A 17,832-nucleotide genomic window follows, 5' to 3' on the forward strand; every position below is an offset into this window, starting at 1 on the left:
CAGTCCCTGGCATCCAGGACCGCTCCTCCCTCATGGATGACGTCACGGGGCGGGGAAGGGGCGGGCGGGGGCGTTGGGCGGGGCGGGGCGGGGCCAGTTCTCAGAACTATCCTACTGCTCAGTGCCTCGAGAGCCTGAGTGTCTGCTCTGCTCTCTCAGCACAGCCGCCGCGATGTCCTCAATAATTCGGACTCTGGACCGGCCGGCCACCGTGCAGGGCGCGATGGAGATGGGCTGGCGCATGGACCTGGCATCTAGCAAGGCCTGCATGCAAGTCTTCCTGGAGCGCGGACACAGAGAGGTGGACACGGCCCCCATTTATGGCGAAGGCCAGTCCGAGAGCTTCTTGGGCAGCATGGACCTCTGGGGCAACAAAGGAGGTGAGCCGTCCGTGCCCTGCCCTGCGCCGACCCCATGCACCGGCCCCCGCCCAGCTCTCCGGGGTCCGTGCCACCCGGGGTCCGTGCCATCCGCGGTCCTGCTACTTAAACCCGCCCCCTTCCCCCCCATCCCAGCCCTGGCAGGTGCGTCCGGAGGCCGTGCAGCCTCGACCCTCCCTGATGTCGCAGTCTGGGGAGTGCACCCTGGAGCGCTTGACCCTGACACAAGGCTCCGAGGCCGGTGGAGCCACTCCTCCTCCGAGACTTGTATCCTCAGTCCCCCTGATCTGGGTACTCTGTCCCCGCCAATGCAGCCCCTACCCCGCCAATACATTGTGTTTGAGGTCCTCTGCCATCTTTGCAACCCCAGCTACCACCTGGCCCGTGGGTCCAGAGGCCATGCATCCAAATCTCTGGCCATGCACCCAAATGCTGGCCCCTCACCTGCACCGTGTAGTTAATCTCTGGTCACTCCTGCCTCTCCGGAATAACTTTGCCTCCATCAATCTGCTGGTCCCCAAACACTCTAACTTCACCTGGCGCCTACCCGGTGTCTTCCTTGACGGTGGGCTCTAAGCAGTAACTGGATTCTAATTGTCATTAGTCCCTCTTTGGCTAGTAGCCTTCCTGTGGGCTCCCCAAGCTTGTCCCAGAGTATTCCCTTGTAAGCCTGCCATGCTGAGTTAAAATTCTTGGCACAGGTTAAGGGCAGGAGACTTTGTTGACCTTGGCTGGAGCTCTCCTGGCCATTTAGTACAAATTAGGCCAAGAACAGCTCATAGACCAAGGAGTTTGGGGGGCAGGGAGAGGGTGGAGAAAGGGAATGTCAGTACAATTCAGTCTCAGTTTGTGATGCTCCTTCGGGCCTCCATGGGGGCAGGAAGAGAAATTCAGGGAGAGTCTTCCCCCACTGAATGGGGCTCCATTCCTGGGACATTGGGCTGCTGGACTGTCCTGACCATCCCGGCTACACTCCAGCACAGTGAATGAGCCCCATCTACCAGCTCAGTCCGTCAGTCTTGCTGGGCTACTCTCATCCCAAACTAGACCCTCTCTGAGTAGTCTCAGATTTATAGAATGTAAGAGCTGGAAGGGAGCTTAGAACCCAGATGGCTAGAGCTGAAATGAACCTTAGGAAGCAGAATGTCAGGACTGAGGGAACTTAGAGCTCATCTTTCTTTCAACTCCTTATTTTGCAGAGAGGGAAACTGAGGCCCAGGAGTTGAAATGACTTCTCTAAGGCCACACAGTGAAAGAACTGCAGGGATGTGGCAGGACTTGCAGCTCAGGGCTTCTTTCTACCATGTCCTCCCATTTAAGTATTGCTTATTTCATCCTGGAGGCCAGGAGGGAAGGAGGGTTTGGGGATTCAGTAATATAATTCAGGGCAGCCAGGTGGTGTGGAGGTGCAGTGGATGGAGCACCAGGCCTGGAGTGGGGAAGACCTGAGTCACACCTGGCCTCAGACACTTAGTAGCTTGTGGCCCTGGGCAAGTCACTTCACCCTCTTTGCTTCAGTTTCCCTATCTGTCAAATGAGCTGGAGAAGGAGGTGCAAACCACTCCCGTATCTCTGCCAAGAAAACCTCAAATGAGACCAGAAAGGCTCAGACATGACTGAAATGACCCAACACACACGTTGTAATTCTGTACACCATATGGCTGGGTTCAGATCCCAACTCTGAACTTTCATTGTGACCTGGAGAAAACACTTGAACTCTTTAGGATCATTGATTTAGACAAGGAAGCGCCCTTAGAGGTCATCACATCCCACCTCTCTCATTTTACAGAAGAGGAAACTGAGGCCCAAAAAAGGACAGATTGGGGCTAAATGCCCCACAGGCCTTCCGGCTTTCAGCTTGTGTTCCCATGGTCCCAGAATGATCTGGCCAGCTTCTTGCTAACAAGGGCCCTTCTTGTCCACACCTCTCTCCCTACCTCCACTCCAGTCACCCAGATTGTAGCTGAAAGCAAAATTCCTATCAGCACCCAGTCTTCTGCATAGCTCCTGAGAGGAAGGAGGCAGCATGAAACTTGAGTGGAGGAAACCAGCCAGAAACTGATGGCACTGCCTTCCATGGGCAGCTAGGAATCAGCTAGACCTGAATCCTAAACCAGCCTCAGACATTTACTGCTTTATAACCCTAGGCAAGTCACTTAGCCCTAGTTTGCCTCAGTTTCCTCAACAGTCAAATGGAAAACATAATAGCACCTGCCTCCCAGGGTAGTTGAGAGAATTAAAGGAGGCAACATCTGTAAAGCATGTGGCACAGAGAAGGTACTTAATATGCTTGTATCACACCAGGCAGGGGACTCAGGCCTGGGAGCTTAGTGACAGGTGTGAGCAGCAGATTTAGCATGATTGGTTCAGACCAGCCTGGAGTTAAACCTGGCTTTTGGCCTTTTCACCTGACCCCCTGCATCAGCAAGCACCCCAGCATCCCCAGGGTGGCTGCCAACACAGGTTCTTGGATCTGCTTTGATAAAGGAAAGCAACTCAAAATGGGTTAACAAGCTTACTTTAATCAGTCAAATATGTATCATTTGCCAAGTTCAGGGGAAAAAGGTCAGCACCCCTAACTTCAGAGTATACAGACAGAATTATCAAGACAGAGAAACAGATCAAGTAGACAGGTTTCCAAACTGTCCAACCATTACATCCATACCAAATCAACATCTGGGTTTTTCAAAGCCGGGGGGCTCTCAACAATGGCTTCCCAGAGTCTCATCTGATCAAATCACAGAACACTTCTCAAAGTGAGCCCTATAGCAAAGCTTCATATCAGGGATTATATAGCCTTCTCCTGGCTCAGAGAATGTAACAACCTTCTGGACCCACTGGCCAATCAAAAAGTATCTATTGAAAAACAAGCCTCCCACCCCAGGCTCCAGGTGCACTTTAGCCTAGGGGCAGGGAAGATCTTAAAAATTTACATTCCCATTACACCCCCCCTCTCCAAAATCGCTCCCCCTCATTCATAGTATCACCAGATCTAGATTTGAGATTAGAGGTCAAATGGTCCAACAACCTACTCCTTTAAGGGACAAAGAAACAGATCCAGTGAAGTGACTTGACCAAGGTCACAGAGCTAGTGAGCAATAAAATCCCTTCTTTGACAGATAAGGAAACTGAGGCCCACAGTGATCAAGTGACTTGCCAGAGGCTGCAAAGGTTGTGAGTGGCCCAGCAAGGATTTGTAGCTGAGCCCGTTCTTGACTCCAAATCCAGAATTCTATCCTCTGTGCCACACACACACACAGAAACACACTCACACACACATACAGCGACACACACAAAACCACACACACAGGACACCTACTGTTCATGAAAGCACATGTCAGGAGACCTGGCCAAGTCATTTTTCTTTTCTAAGTTTTGGTATTCTCAATAGTAATAGAAGACATTTGGAGTAGATCAGGGGTTCTTAAACCTGGGGTCCTGTGATAGTTTTCAGGGGCCAAAAAAAAAAAGATACCATCTTTCTTTTCACTAACTTGTAACAGAAATGTAATATTCATTTCATTTAATTCATATAAAACATTTTTCTGAGAATGGGTCCATGGGCTTTGCCAGATTGCTGTAGGGGTCCATGAAGGAAACATTTTTTACGTGCCTACTATATTCTAGGCATTGTGTTAAGCACTTACAAATATTCTATCATTTCAGTCCTTTGAAGTAGGTGAGATTATTATTATTGTTAATATTATTATTATTCCCATCTTACACGAGAGGAGACTGAGGCAGATAGAATTTCCATGAGCTGCTCAGAGTGACAAGCTAGTGTCAGAGACAGAATGTGAACTCAGCTCTTCTGGCTCCAGTCCCACACTTAATTCACTGCATCATCTAAACTGCTTCTAAAACCTGCCTCTAAAAAGTTAAGGTAGAAGGAAAATCTCCCTGGGAAGGGGAGGATGTAAAAAACAAAAGACGTCATTAAAATCTTTTAAATAAATGGCAGCTGTTTGGGCACAGGACTCAGCAGAGGATTTTCTGTCTGTTGCTTGAATTGAATCGAATCTCAGCCACTCCTTCCACCTTCTTTCTCCCCAAGTGAAAATTGCCACCAAGGCCAATCCCTTGGAAGGGAAGACCCTGAGTGCCAGCAGTGTCCGGTCCCAGCTGAAGGACTCCCTGCAGCGGCTGCAGTGCCCCCAAGTGGATATCTTCTACCTACATGTGCCAGACCGGGAGACTCCCCTGGAAGAGACACTGAGGACCTGCAATGAGCTGCACAAGGAGGTGAGAACATAGGATGGCAGAGAGGGCCTTTAGAGTGCAGAATGTGAGAGGTGGAAGGGGCCTTAGGGCACAGGATGTCAGAGCTGGGGGGGCCCTTAGCACACAGGATGTCAGAGCTGGGAGGGCCCTTAGAACACAGGATGTCAGAACTGGGAGAAGCCTTAGAACACAGGATGTCAGAGCTGGGAGAGGCCTTAGAACACAGGATGTCAGAGCTGGGGGAGCCTTAGAACACAGGATGTCAGAGCTGGGGGGGACCTTAGAACACAGGCTGTCAGAGCTGGGAGGGACCTTAGAACACAGGATGTCAGAGCTGGGAGGGCCCTTAGAACAGAGAATGTCAGAGCTGGGAGAGGCCTTAGAACACAGAATGTCAGAGCTGGGGGGGACCTTAGAACACAGGATGTAAGAGCTGGGAGGGGCTTTAGAACACAGAATGTTAAAGCTGGGAGGGCCCTTAGAACACAGAATGTCAGAGCTGGGGGGGACCTTAGAACACAGGATGTCAGAGCTGGGAGGGACCCTTAGGGCACAGGATGTCAGAGCTAGGGGAGCCCTTAGCACACAGGATGTCAGAGCTGGGAGGGGCTTTAGAACACAGAATGTTAAAGCTGGGAGGGCCCTTAGAACACAGAATGTTAGAGCTGGAAGGCCCTTAGAACAGAGAATGTCAGAGCTGGGAGGGACCCTTAGGGCATAGGATGTCAGAGCTGGGGGGGCCCTTAGCACACAGGATGTCAGAGCTGGGAGGGCCCTTAGAACACAGGATATCAGAGCTGGGAGGGCCCTTAGAACACAGAATGTTAGAGCTGGGAGGGCCCTTAGAACAGAGAATGTCAGAGCTGGGAGGGACCCTTAGGGCACAGGATGTCGGAGCTGGGGAGACCTTAGAGCATTTATAAATCATTCAAGATTATTTATCGACCACCTACCTGTGTGCCAGGCACTGTACTAGAGGTGGAAATGAAAGGAACAGTCCCTACTCAAAAAGACATTCTAATTACATTTCTTCTCTCTCTCCCTTCCTCCCCTTTTTCCTTCTCTCCCTCTCCCGTCTTTTCCCCTCCCTCCTTTTTTCCCTCCCTTTTTCCCCCTGCTTCCCTCTCTCCTTCCCTACCTCTGCCTTCCCTTTCTGTCTCTCTCTTTCTGCCTCTCCCTCTCTGCTTCCCTCCCTCTCTCCTTCTCTCATCCCCTCTTCCTCACTCTCCATCCCTCCCTCTTTCTCTCTCCCCTGCAGGGTAAGTTTGTAGAGCTGGGCCTGTCTAACTACACCTCCTGGGAAGTCGCTGAAATCTGCACCCTCTGCAAGAAAAATGGCTGGGTGGTCCCCACTGTGTATCAGGTGAGCACCTGCAGGAGCCCGGATTCTGCTGGGCCTCCTGGGACCCTTCTAGACCTCTGGGTTCACCTGACCCAACACACAGGGAATCTTTCTACTGTGGAGATCATAGAGGGTCAGGCCTCACAGGAACTTGAGAGACCATCTAACCAGACACTCATTTTACAGGCCAGGAAACCCAGGACGAGAAGAGGGAGTGACTGGCCCTATGTCACAGGGCTGGTAAATAGCCAAGCTGGGACACAGATCTAGGGCTGCGACTCCCAGGGCTATGGGGTAGAAAGAGCACTGGCTTTGGACACAAGACCTAGGTTCAAATCCTGACTGCTACTTCCTACCTAATGAATTTTCTTCTCTGGACCTCAGTTTCCTCATCTGCAAAGTGAATGAGTGGGATTGGACCTCTAGCGAGAGAGCTTAGCTGGTGACCTCTCCTGACCTGGGCTGGTTGAGGAGTTGTCCCTTCCCTGAGTCTCCCCATCTGTGCTTTCCTCCCTCCTCACAGGGCATGTACAACGCCATCACTAGGAAAGTAGAGACAGAGCTGTTGCCCTGCCTGCGTCATTTTGGAATGCGGTTCTATGTCTTCAATGCTTTGGCAGGTATAAGGAAAAGGGCAGAGGGGACCCCAAAGTCTCAGGAATGTAGAATGAGGGCATGAAGACAAGACATCTGGGTTCAGATCAGGGCTTTGTTACTTTTTAGCTGTGTGTCCATGGGCAAATTTCAACCTCTCTGAACCTCTCTGGCCAAAGGGGGAAATAATATTTAACTAACTCATAGGGTTGCTATGGGATGGCATTTTTTTAAAGACAGAGATCACTCCAGAAATCTAAATTTATTGTGACTTTTTGTAGACCTACTAAGTCACTATTCTGAGCTCACTTTTAAGGAGGGAGGATAGAGACAGTGTCCAAGGATGGCAAGGGGTCCCAGGTGAGTCAGTTGGAAATGGGAGCCACTAATCCATACATAAGGAGCCTTGTGGGTCACAGAGGAGCTTCAAATGGGACATTATGTTTTCTTGTATTTTATGTATTTTGTCAAATACTTCCTCATTGCATTTCAGTCTGGCTTTGTCCCTTTGCCCTAGAGGAACTAGCCTTCTTCTCCTCCTCCCCTCCCAATTCAGCCCACTCCACCCATAGTTATGGAATTATTAACCTAGGAACCCTGGTAACCATCCCAGGATGGGGTGTGTCAATCTCATCCCCCTTTCTCCCACTCACCAAGGAAGGTACTTTTTGTCTCTGCAATGCTCCCCAGCCATGTCTCTCGGGTTGTTTCCCTGCTTAGAAAGTCAACTTTATGAGGGCAGGGACTTTTTTTGCTTTTGTATCTTCACCTACAACACATACTTTTGATATTTTCAAGTAGTTTAGTTAATGTTTAGTACATGCTTTTTCATCCATCCCACTTCTTCCTGGATTGTTGCCAAGTTGAAAAGTGAGGGCCCACCGCATGCAGTCTTTTGCCTTTTACTGAGCTCTAAGCCCCTGTGGGTATTCTCAGTCCTCTGTGGAATCCCTGAGATCTGTCTGTCCTTGCCACAGGTGGTCTCCTGACTGGAAAATACAAGTATGAAGACAAGAACAAAGAACAACCCACTGTAACCCGATTCTTTGGGGAACATGTATCTGAGATGTACCATAAACGGTGAGCTCCATATGAATGGGTCAGAGATGGGAGAGAGTTCTGATCCCTCCCACATCCTTGAGCCCTCTTTCCTGTGGGTTGAGACCCTCCCTGACTGCAGTGGATCTGGTTCCTTTGGGGTTATAGGATTGCAAGAGGAAGAAGAGCTTAGAAATCACCTCAGTCTTTTTACAGATTGGGAAACTGAGTCACAGGGAGATGACAAGACTGGCTGATGGTCACAGAGCTAGTTGGCAGCTAGCTCTCACATATGAGCCTGAGTCTTCTGGCTCCAAATGCATTCTTCTTCTTGCCATACTAGTCCCTTCTTGACATTTCTCTTGCCTCTCTGAGCTCACCTTTCATGGCCAGAACTGCAGGGATTGAGCCTGGAATTAGGAGTTCCTAGTACTTAATCAGACCTTCCCATCTTTCCTTAGAGAGGACATGCTTGGAAGATGGTGGAAAAAAAAATGTTGGCCTTGAAGTCTAGGCCTGTTTTCATCATTAACTAGCTCTGGGACATTGGATGAGACATCAGCTATGGGTTTTCCATTCTCCATCTGTAAAATGGTTGTGAGCCTTTGGCACACCTCTCAGGAAACAATCCCACATCTCAGAGTGAGAAAGACCTTCGAGGGCATCTGGTCCAACCCAGACCCAAACAAGAGCCCCCTTGAAACCATCCCTGACAGGTGGATCTCGAGCCTCCACTTGCAGACTCCAGACCCACCTCAGGAGCCCAGGTAGCCCCTTCCCCTTTTGGGCCTCTCTCATTGTGAGGAAAGTTTTCCTGACATTGAGGCCAAATTGACCTATTTGGAACTGTCCACAGGACAGCCCCTCACATATATGACAGGTGTTCTTCCAAGTGCCCCCAAGTTTAGACCAAGCAGCCCCAGTTCCTTTAACCCTTCCTTGAGTGTCTGCCATGTCCTGGAGGGGCCTCCCCTTCCTCTAGACTCTCTCAGTGTCCTTCCCAGAATGGGGCAACAGGTCTTAAAATGGGCCCTCTGGAGTATGGGATGAGATGGGTGATTGTGGGGACAATTAGTGACCCCAGAGGAAGGAAGGTCATAGATAATATCCCTAAGGCCTATGTCCTGCACCCATGGATTGTTCATTGGGTGGTAGACTGAGCATAACCATAGGTCACTTTGGGTGCTTTGGGATCCTGACTGGGGACATACAGCTCCACTTGGAGGTTTTCAGTCGACAATACCTGTGGTCACCCAGTGAGCAGCAGCTGGTGTTCCTTGTCCTGGGCTGACTGACTCTGTCAGGGCTCCCGTGATTGGGAGCCTGGGTTCTCTGCCAAGCTGAGCCCCCACACAAGCTCTGCTGAGGCAAGCCTGGGTGCACTGACCACTGAACTTCCCTCTCTGCCCATTCATCACAAGCTACTGGAAGGTACCTCATTTTCAAGCCATTGCTCTCGTGGAGAAAGCCCTGGCAGCATCTTATGGGGCCGATCCTCCCAGCATGACCTCAGCAGCCATCAGATGGATGTACCACCACTCCCAGCTCCAGGTAATGCCCTGAGTGCCCCAGGGACCCATCCCTTCCAGTGAGTCTTGGGCCCTTAGGAGGCTGGGCCCATTCTCAGCTTTGGCATTACTTGGAGGATATGTCCTTTCCTTCATAGAAATGCCTCTGTCAGCATTTTTCTGGCACTTGATCTTATGGGCTTTTTAGGAAAATTGAATATAATCTGAACACAACTGGTGAACAACCACTAGAAAGTATATTTCCTGAACCCCTGAGTTGGATAAGAGGTCCTTTTGACATTTATGCTGTGTACATAAAAACTCTCTCTCGACCTCTGGACTCAGCTTTCTCCTTACTCAGGGGGAAGGTTAACAAATATTTGTGGAGTAAGCTATTGTGTGCCAGGCTGTCTGCTGAGAGCTGTTCCAATGTTCTCTCATTTGATCCTCACAATAACCTTGGGAGGTAGATGCTTTTATTATCCTTATTTCACCTTTAGGGAAACAGAGGCAGAAAGCAGTGAAGTGACTTGCCCAGGGTCACAAAGCTCCTAAATATCATGTCTTCCTGCTCTGTCCACTGGGCCATGGAGCTGCTTCTGAATCACTTCTTATGAGTCTTCCTGCATATCTTTGAATTCTTTCTAGTTGTCTACACCTTCTTCCAACCATAATGTCCCAAGACAGTAGCTGGTCAGAGGGCACAGAGAGCTGGCCTCGGAGTCAGCACAGCTTGGGTACGAGGCCAACCTCTGGCTTTTTTATTTGGGTGGCCTTGGGAAAGCCCTTGGGTTCACTTCAGAGAAGACTCCCCCCTGTGGTGTGGAAGCTGCCTCCTCCTGGGTTTGCAGAACAATGTCCTGGGGCCACATGGGTTGTCCAGTTGTAGCTCCTCACTCCTCCTGTGGCCCCACTTTCCCTTCTATCCAGCAAGCAGTGCTGGGGTACCTGATGCACCAGGCACTGGGTGAGGCCCTAAGAGCTCAAGCACACAAGTGAACAATAATTCCCCCCTTCAAGGAGGGGGAGGATGCACACCTGGGTAAAGGCATGATTATGTGCCCCTGATCAAGCAGCAGCAGTGAAGAGGAGCAGGGCAGGCTTCCTGGAGGAGGCATCATTGGTGCTGAGCCTTGAAGGCAGCTAAGGATGCTGGCAAGTGGAAGGGAGAACATTCCAGGCATGGGCCCTGACCCAAGCAAAGGCACCTGGGGGGAGATGGAAGTCTGGTTGGGAAACAAAAAAACCATCCAGCATTGCAGGAAGTGTGGAATAATGTCAAACATGTGTAGAAACTGAGAGCGGATCACATCGAACTCAAATCTCTTTGGCTACATGCTGAAGCCTACTTATGCCCACCTCGTGTCTTGCCATCGACCTGGGGACGGAGGAAATGCCTGCAAACGGGGGTCTTCCAGTATGGTGACCTACCATTAGTAATCCCAGAGCACCAGAGGGAGAATATTGGTGCTAATGAAATGTCAGGGGGAGATACAAGGAGTAAGACGATGCTTGCCTTCATGATTCTTCCAGGCATAAGGATATGCAACCTGCACACATAGCTTGCTTTCTTCCTCCTCTCCTGACAGGGTGCCCGTGGAGATGCTGTTATCCTGGGCATGACCAGCCCACAGCAGCTGCAGAAGACCCTGGAAGCATCGGAGGAGGGCCCACTGGAGCCTGGGGTGGTGAAGGCCTTTGATGACGCCTGGAACCTTGTTGCCCACGACTGTCCCAACTACTTCTGGTAGCTGCAACCCTGGGGGTAGAGAGATTATTGATCCTGGCTGTCCTAATACTCTCAGCCCCATCAGCCAGCCTTTGCCTTAAGCTGCTACAGCCTTAGCTCTGTCTTTCAAATTATCCCTGTTCTCTGAATCCTTGGTTTTCTAGCCTCCTTCCTGTAGGGGAGACCTCTGGCTTTCTGCCCTGCTGTTCTGATTGTCGAGAAGGGTGAGGGCTGAGACCAGCTCTGTCCTGTCCTGTTGGAATAAAAGCCAGTGTTGAACATGAGAGTGCTCTGTTGTGAATTATGAATGGGCCTCCTCTGGGGTTTGTGTTTGGGTCCTTGGTGGAAAGCTACCTAAGAATTTGGAATGAAGATTTCTGTATTAGTTAATGATCTGACCTCTTTCAGGGAATCTCACATCTTATTCAAGGTTCCCCAAATGCATACCTGGGCACACTGTAAAGCATTCTATAAATTAGTAATTACTATTCAGCTCCCCGGGAATCAGTGTCTTCATCTGTCATTTGGGGCCATTATAGGCCTTATCTTGCTCAGAAGAGGAAGGTACCTTAAAGTGCTACAGAAAATTGACAGTAACAATAACTGACGTTCATATAGGGCTTCTCTCACCTTGCATTTCTAGTAGAATATAAGCTCCTTGAGGGCAGGGACTGTCTCACTTTGGGTTTTCATAGGATCATCTCTGTACAGCTGGAAGAGACTTCAGAAGCATCCTGTACAGACTCCTAACTTTTCTTATGAGGAAACCAAGGCCGGGAGAAGTGTAATGATCATCCTAAAAAAAATTATAGGTGTATTAAAAACATCTAAAAGAGGAAGGGAAATAAATGATAAATCTTAAAAAACAAACCTTGTCAATTCTAAAGACCCAAACAGAAGAAACTATAAATCTAACTCATAACTTTAAATGTGAATGGACTAAATATTCCAATGAAAAGAAAGAGTGTGGCAGACTAGACAATGAAAGAAACCCCTTCCTCCCCAAAATCAGTTTTTTACAAAAAACAACTAAAAACCAAAGACATACACAGAAGCATAATGAGAAGATGGAACAAAACAGAGTATGTATTAGGTGTAGCCTAAAAGCAAATGTTGGAAGTAAATTTGTACTATTTGACAAAGTAAAAATAAATATTCACAATATCATTAGAGTCAAATGAGAAATTATATTATGTTTAAAGGAACCATAGACATCAAACCATTATGTATATTAAATTTATGTGTGCTAACTAAGTCATAACTGAATTGCAAAATAATTCCAATAATAATGGTAATAGTAGGAGGCTTTCCTGTTTCTTTCTCAGAGGTATACAAATCTAAGAAAGGAAAAATACTCTATAAAAGTAACAATTTATAGTTCAAAGATTTATGGCACTTTCTAAATGGAACCACTATTTCTGAGCTGTTTCTGTCATTTTTACACAAAAGGGAAGAAAGAAACTTCAACTAGATGTAATACTGAAAGCACAACTAGACAACACAGAGGCCAAATGGAGACAATAATGAATCCTAAATAGCAAATGGTTCAGAGAACAAATTATAGAGCCAATAATCCTGGAAGTCAATGATAGTGATGAGACCACACCAAAATGTCCTAGGTGCATTTCTTGGATGATTAAGGAACTGGAAATAGAAAGGAAAAGGCATGTTTCTCATTTGTTTATTGCACCTTTTTTAAAAAATGGATTATCTTTGCACACATATAGCCTGTGTCAAATTATTTATTGTCTCTAGGGAGAAGGAAATGAAGGAGGAAATTTGGAGCTCAAAATTTTTTTTTCAAATAGTATTTTAATCTTTTCAATTACATGTAAAGAAAGTTTTCTATGGGCAGCTAGGTGGTGTAGTGAATAGAACATCAGCCCTGGGGTCAAAAGGACCTGAGTTCAAATATGGCCTCAGACACTTAAACTAAAATTAAAACTAGCCATGTGACCTTGGGCAAGTCACTTAACCCCAATTGCCCTACCTTCCCCCCTCCAAAAGGCAAAAAAAAATTTTTTTAAAGACAGTTTTCTCATAAAGTCATTATCTTCCATTTAAGTCTATCACAGTCGATCATTTCATAATATTGCTGTTACTGTAGAACACAAAATTTAAAAAAGAAAAAGGAATGTTAAAAATTGCCCTTCTGTGTAGTTGTGGAAAAATAAAGGAATGATAGACCAATGTCTCCAACAAATATTGATTTAAAAATATTGAATAAATTGCTAGCAAAGAGGATATAGCAACATATTAACTCCATTATATAACATGACCATATTAGATGTATAGCATTTATGCAGGTTTGATTTTAAGAAAAATAAAAACATAGTAGATTATATTAAAAAGAAAGAAATTGAAATCACATGATTACCAAGATGCAGAAAAAGCTTTTTTTTTTTTTTTTTTTTTGCTTTTTGGAGTGGGAAGGCAGGGCATTTGGTGTTAAGTGAATTGCCAAAGGTCACATGATTAATAAATGTTAAGTGTCTAAGGGCAGATTTGAACGCAGGTCCTGCTGATGATTCCAGGGCTGGTGCTCTACTCACTGTGCCACCTAGCTGCCCCCAGGAAAAGCTTTTGAGAAAAATAATAATACTATTTGATGTTCAAAAAGATTAAAAAGCATAGGAATAAATTAAATGTACTGTTCCTTATACAAAGTAACTAAAACCAAGAGCACAGGGTGGCCAGGTGGCTCAGTGAGTAAGAGCACCGGCCCCAGTGTTGGGATGACCTGGGGGATCGAATCTGGGCTCAGATACTTAGCACCACACCCAGAAATAACTGGCCGTGTAACCTTGAGCAAGTTACTTAACCCCAATTGCTTAAAAATAAAAAAATAAAAATAAAATAAAACCAAGAGCAATGATTATCAGTGTTGTGAATGCAATTTAACAAAAGGGTAAACTGAAGCAGATCTCTGAGCAAGATAATATTTGTTATCAGGTGCATGCCACCTATCAATAAATAGGCTCAGTGGATTGCTTTTATTAATGCGAAAAACTTTGAGAAAAAGACAGTTCCCCTTATATAGGTTTTAAGGAGTATAGAACAAAGAACAGAACAGAGAAGATGACATCATGGGATGAAAAGTAACATGACTGGTTACAGATATGGGGTTCAGGGAACAACATGATAGGTTGGATTTTGGTGACAGGAACTAGTAATGATCCCCCTTCTTCTCTCCCAAGACTAAGAAGTGCTCATCGTCTGAGTGCAGGTGGGACATAGTGCCTCAGATTTTTGTACAGCAAATTAGGCATCCTTGAAGAACAGCTGGGTGTCAGGTGTGAGATGTCAGGCCCAAACTCCTTTTCTGTTCACACACACTCTCTAAATCTAGGTAAATTCCTTGAGCAGGAGAGCTGGATTTTTCAACTCAACCTATTGCAGACCAGTTGACTTCTGAAAAAAGTTCAGAGACAAGGAAATATGATATAAGCAATTATAGGAAAGAAATCAATTATATGTAAATAGAGTCAATACATAAATTATACTGGATCAATTTCAATCTTCTCATTAGTAAGGAAGACATACTAGAATCCTTTCCAGTAAAACCTGGAATAAAGCAAAGGTGTCCATTTTTATCATGATATTTGATATAATTGTGGATATGCTAGTTATAGTAATGATATATGAAAAAAAGTTGAGGGAATAAGCATAGGCAAAAGAGAAAATAACGTTACTGATTTCTGGTGACTATATGATGTTTCACTTAAAAAATCCTAGAGATTCAACTAAAAAAATTCAATGAAACAATAACTTCAATAAAGTAGCAGGAAATAAAACAAACCCACATAAGTAAGCAGATTTTCTGTATGTACATTATCAACAAAACCCATCAGAAAGAGATAGAGAAATTCCATTCTATTTGGTTACAGAATTTATAAAATATTTAGAAGTCCACCTACCAAGAAAGAAAGAGAATTATTAAAAATATAACAACAAACTACTATTTACAAAAATATAGACCTAAATAACTGGAAAACTTTTGTTTGTGACTCAGCCTGCCAATATTATAAAAATGACAATATTATCTAGTTAATTTAGTTATTCAGTGCCATCCCCATCATTTGGATAATTTATAGAATCATCAAAAAGAATGAAATTAATTTGAGGGAACAAAATCATATCACTTTCATATCTAGGAAGTTAAAAAAAAAGTAGGGATAATAAAGAAATAGCATTTCCAGATGACAATATAATGAAATAATAACCAAAAGTTATTTGGCACTGGCTAAAAAGAAATAGAAAACTGATCAGTGGAAATAAACCCCAGATGAACATAGTAATAATAAGTATCCAAGGGACTGGAATAACGACTTGCTATTTGACAAAAAGTGCTGAGAAAATTGGAAAGCAGGTCAGCAGAAATGCAATTTAGATCAGCATATCACACCATACACTAGAATTTATTTCAAATGGAAACAGAACCTACAGTGATATGCAAATCAACTGAGATAAAGAAAAATAAATTTGAAGTCATATAATAAACTTCAAAATTTTTTACATCTTTGAAAACTTTTAATAGATATGATGTCCCTCTTTTATTACAAACACTTGTTTTATGTGATTTAGCACTGAGTTTGCAATATTTTGACATTCTTTAATCATCAATCTGTAAACTAAACTTTTATCACATTGTATATTAAGTGTACTTTGGATGAACAGTACTTTTTTTCCCATGTTTAGCTTTGATGAAAATATCCCATAGATTATCCTTTGGGATTTAATTGAGTTGAATTTCAAGGTCATTATCTCCATACCTTAGATAAATATTTTAACCTCTTGTGATGAATAGGCATGTTGATGAATAGATGTGAATAGGCAGTTTTCAGAAGAAGAAACGAAAGCTGTCAATAACCATATGAAAACTAAGTGCTCTAAATCACTAAAAATCAGAGAAATGCAGATTAAAACATCTCTCAGGGATCACCTCACACCTATCAGATGGGCTAACATGACAGAAAAGGAAAATGATAGATGCTGGAGGGGCTGTGGCAAAATAGGTACGCTAATACACTCTTGTGGAGTTGTCCAATTCTGGAAAACAATTTGGATCTCTGGCTAACAGGCTATAAAACTGTGCACACACTTTGACTCAGCAATATCACTACTAGGTCTGTGATGTGTGGCATAGTGCAAGGTATTGTGTAGCATTTCTGCCTCAGACACTTAGGAGCTTTGTCATCCTAAGTGTGTCACCTAAATTCTCTGAGTATCAGTTTCCTTATCTGTAAAATGGGAATAATAATATTACATACCTCACAGAGTTGTTGTAAGGACCAAAGGAGATAATATATCTGTAAAGTACTTTCCAAATTTCAAAGCACTATAAAAATATTGTTCAAAAGGTCTGAATTGGTTTCAGCCTTTTTTTTCTTGATGGTCCTCTGCTCATATTGTGAGGCCTTAACAGATATGACTAATAAGAGACAGAGCTCAAGAGGAAAGGCCTTGGACACCTTCCCTGCAAGGCCAACATCTATCTCTGTGAAAATGGACCTTGGGGCTTTGTCTCAGTTTTTATTTTATTTTAGGTGAAGGAGATGAATCTAGGGGCTCTGACCTTGTGGGTATGGAAAGGTCAGGAGACTAAGCTCCAGGAATCTGGAGTCTCAGAGTTGGAGTCCATGCCAGGTTTTATAGCCAGTCTACCGTTAATGTCCTGAGAATCAAGGAAAGATCTACAGGTGTCAATGGTACCTGAAATAAAGAATCATCCTTCAGTCAAGCCTCACCTAGATGGGAACTTGATGGGCCCAAAGCTACGTAGAAATTCTTCTTTGATACAGAAACTATAACAACAGTATAGATATTGTATCACATCACAAACAAATTAGAGACACAAGGAGATTCTTCTCATAACACCATGTATAAGGAAGCAGTTCTTGACCAAACAGTGCAGAGAGAGACTCAAGGGACATAAAAAGGACAATTTTGATCACATTAAATTGAAAAGGTTTTACATAAAACACCCAATGAAGCCAAAATTAGAAGGTAACCAGGAAATTGGGAGAAAAAATTATAGCAAATTTTGCTGAAAAAAATCTCATTTCTCAAATATATAGAGAACCAAGCTAGACTGAAAAAATAATGAGTCATTCTCCAATTGGCAAATGGCCAAAAGGTATGAATAGGCAGTTTTCTGAAGAAGAAATGAAAGCTGTCAATAACCATATGAAAACTAATTGCTCTAAATCACTAAAAATCAGAAAAATGCAGATTAAAACATCTCTGCGGTACCACCTCACACCTATCAGATGGGCTAACATGACTGAAAAGGAAAATGACAGATGCTGGAGGGGCTGTGGCAAAATAGGTACATTAATACACTCCTGTGAAGTTGTGAATTGGTCCAATTCTGGAAATTAACTTGGATTTCTGGCTAAAGGGCTATAAAACTGTGCACACACTTTGACTCAGCAATATTACTACTAGGGCTGTATCACAAATGGATAAAAAAAAAAGCAAGAGGACTCCTATGTACAAAAATATTTATAGCAATCCTTCCTGTGATGGTAAAGAATTGGAAATTGACAGGATGCCCATTAATTGGTGAAGGGCTGAACAAGTTGTGGTATATGATTGTAATGAAATACTATTGTTCCATGAAAAATGATGAGCAGGTGGATTTCAGAAAAACCCAGAAAGACTTACATGAACTGATGTGAATGAAGTGAGCAGAACCAAGAGAACTTTGAACACAGTAATATTAACATTGTCTGATGACTGCCTTTGCTAGACTTAGCTTTTCTCAGCAATGTAATGATCTAATACAATTCCAAAAGACTTATGATAGAAAACTCTATCCACATCCAGAGAAAGAGCTTTGGAGTCTGGATTAAGATTGAAGAATACTATTTTCTCTTTTTTTCTTTGTTCGGTTTTTCTTTTTTGTGGTTTTCCCCTTTTGTTCTGATCCTTTTTAACAACAGGACTAATGTGGAAATATAGTTAATATGATTGTATATATGTATATATATATATATATATACATATATATATATATAT

General features: G+C 44.4%; 2 protein-coding genes across 2 annotated transcripts in view; both read left to right on the top strand.

The window, feature by feature from the left end:
- LOC138154412 (aflatoxin B1 aldehyde reductase member 4-like) overlaps window positions 1-17,832 on the top strand; it is a 351,006-nt gene that overhangs the window by 313,403 nt on the left and 19,771 nt on the right. The window lies entirely within an intron of this gene.
- Window positions 73-11,096, top strand: LOC138154413 (aflatoxin B1 aldehyde reductase member 2-like). Its single transcript, XM_069079156.1, has 7 exons — window positions 73-380; window positions 4,435-4,622; window positions 5,860-5,964; window positions 6,467-6,563; window positions 7,515-7,617; window positions 8,997-9,126; window positions 10,673-11,096. Exons 1-7 carry the CDS (start codon window positions 173-175, stop codon window positions 10,832-10,834), a joined length of 993 nt encoding a protein of 330 aa, XP_068935257.1. The 5' UTR covers window positions 73-172; the 3' UTR covers window positions 10,835-11,096.

Source organism: Petaurus breviceps, unplaced genomic scaffold (genome assembly GCF_028583685.1).
Source record: "Petaurus breviceps papuanus isolate PSGF00001 unplaced genomic scaffold, PetGlider_PUasm1.0 91041, whole genome shotgun sequence".
Lineage (NCBI taxonomy): Eukaryota > Metazoa > Chordata > Mammalia > Diprotodontia > Petauridae > Petaurus > Petaurus breviceps.

Coding starts and splice junctions, on each gene's coding strand:
- LOC138154413 (XM_069079156.1), top strand. CDS start 173: ATGTCCTCAATAATTCGGACTCTGGACCGGCCGGCCACCGTGCAGGGC. Junction 4,623..5,859: donor GCAATGAGCTGCACAAGGAG/GTGAGAACATAG, acceptor TCTCCCCTGCAG/GGTAAGTTTGTAGAGCTGGG. Junction 5,965..6,466: donor TGGTCCCCACTGTGTATCAG/GTGAGCACCTGC, acceptor CCCTCCTCACAG/GGCATGTACAACGCCATCAC.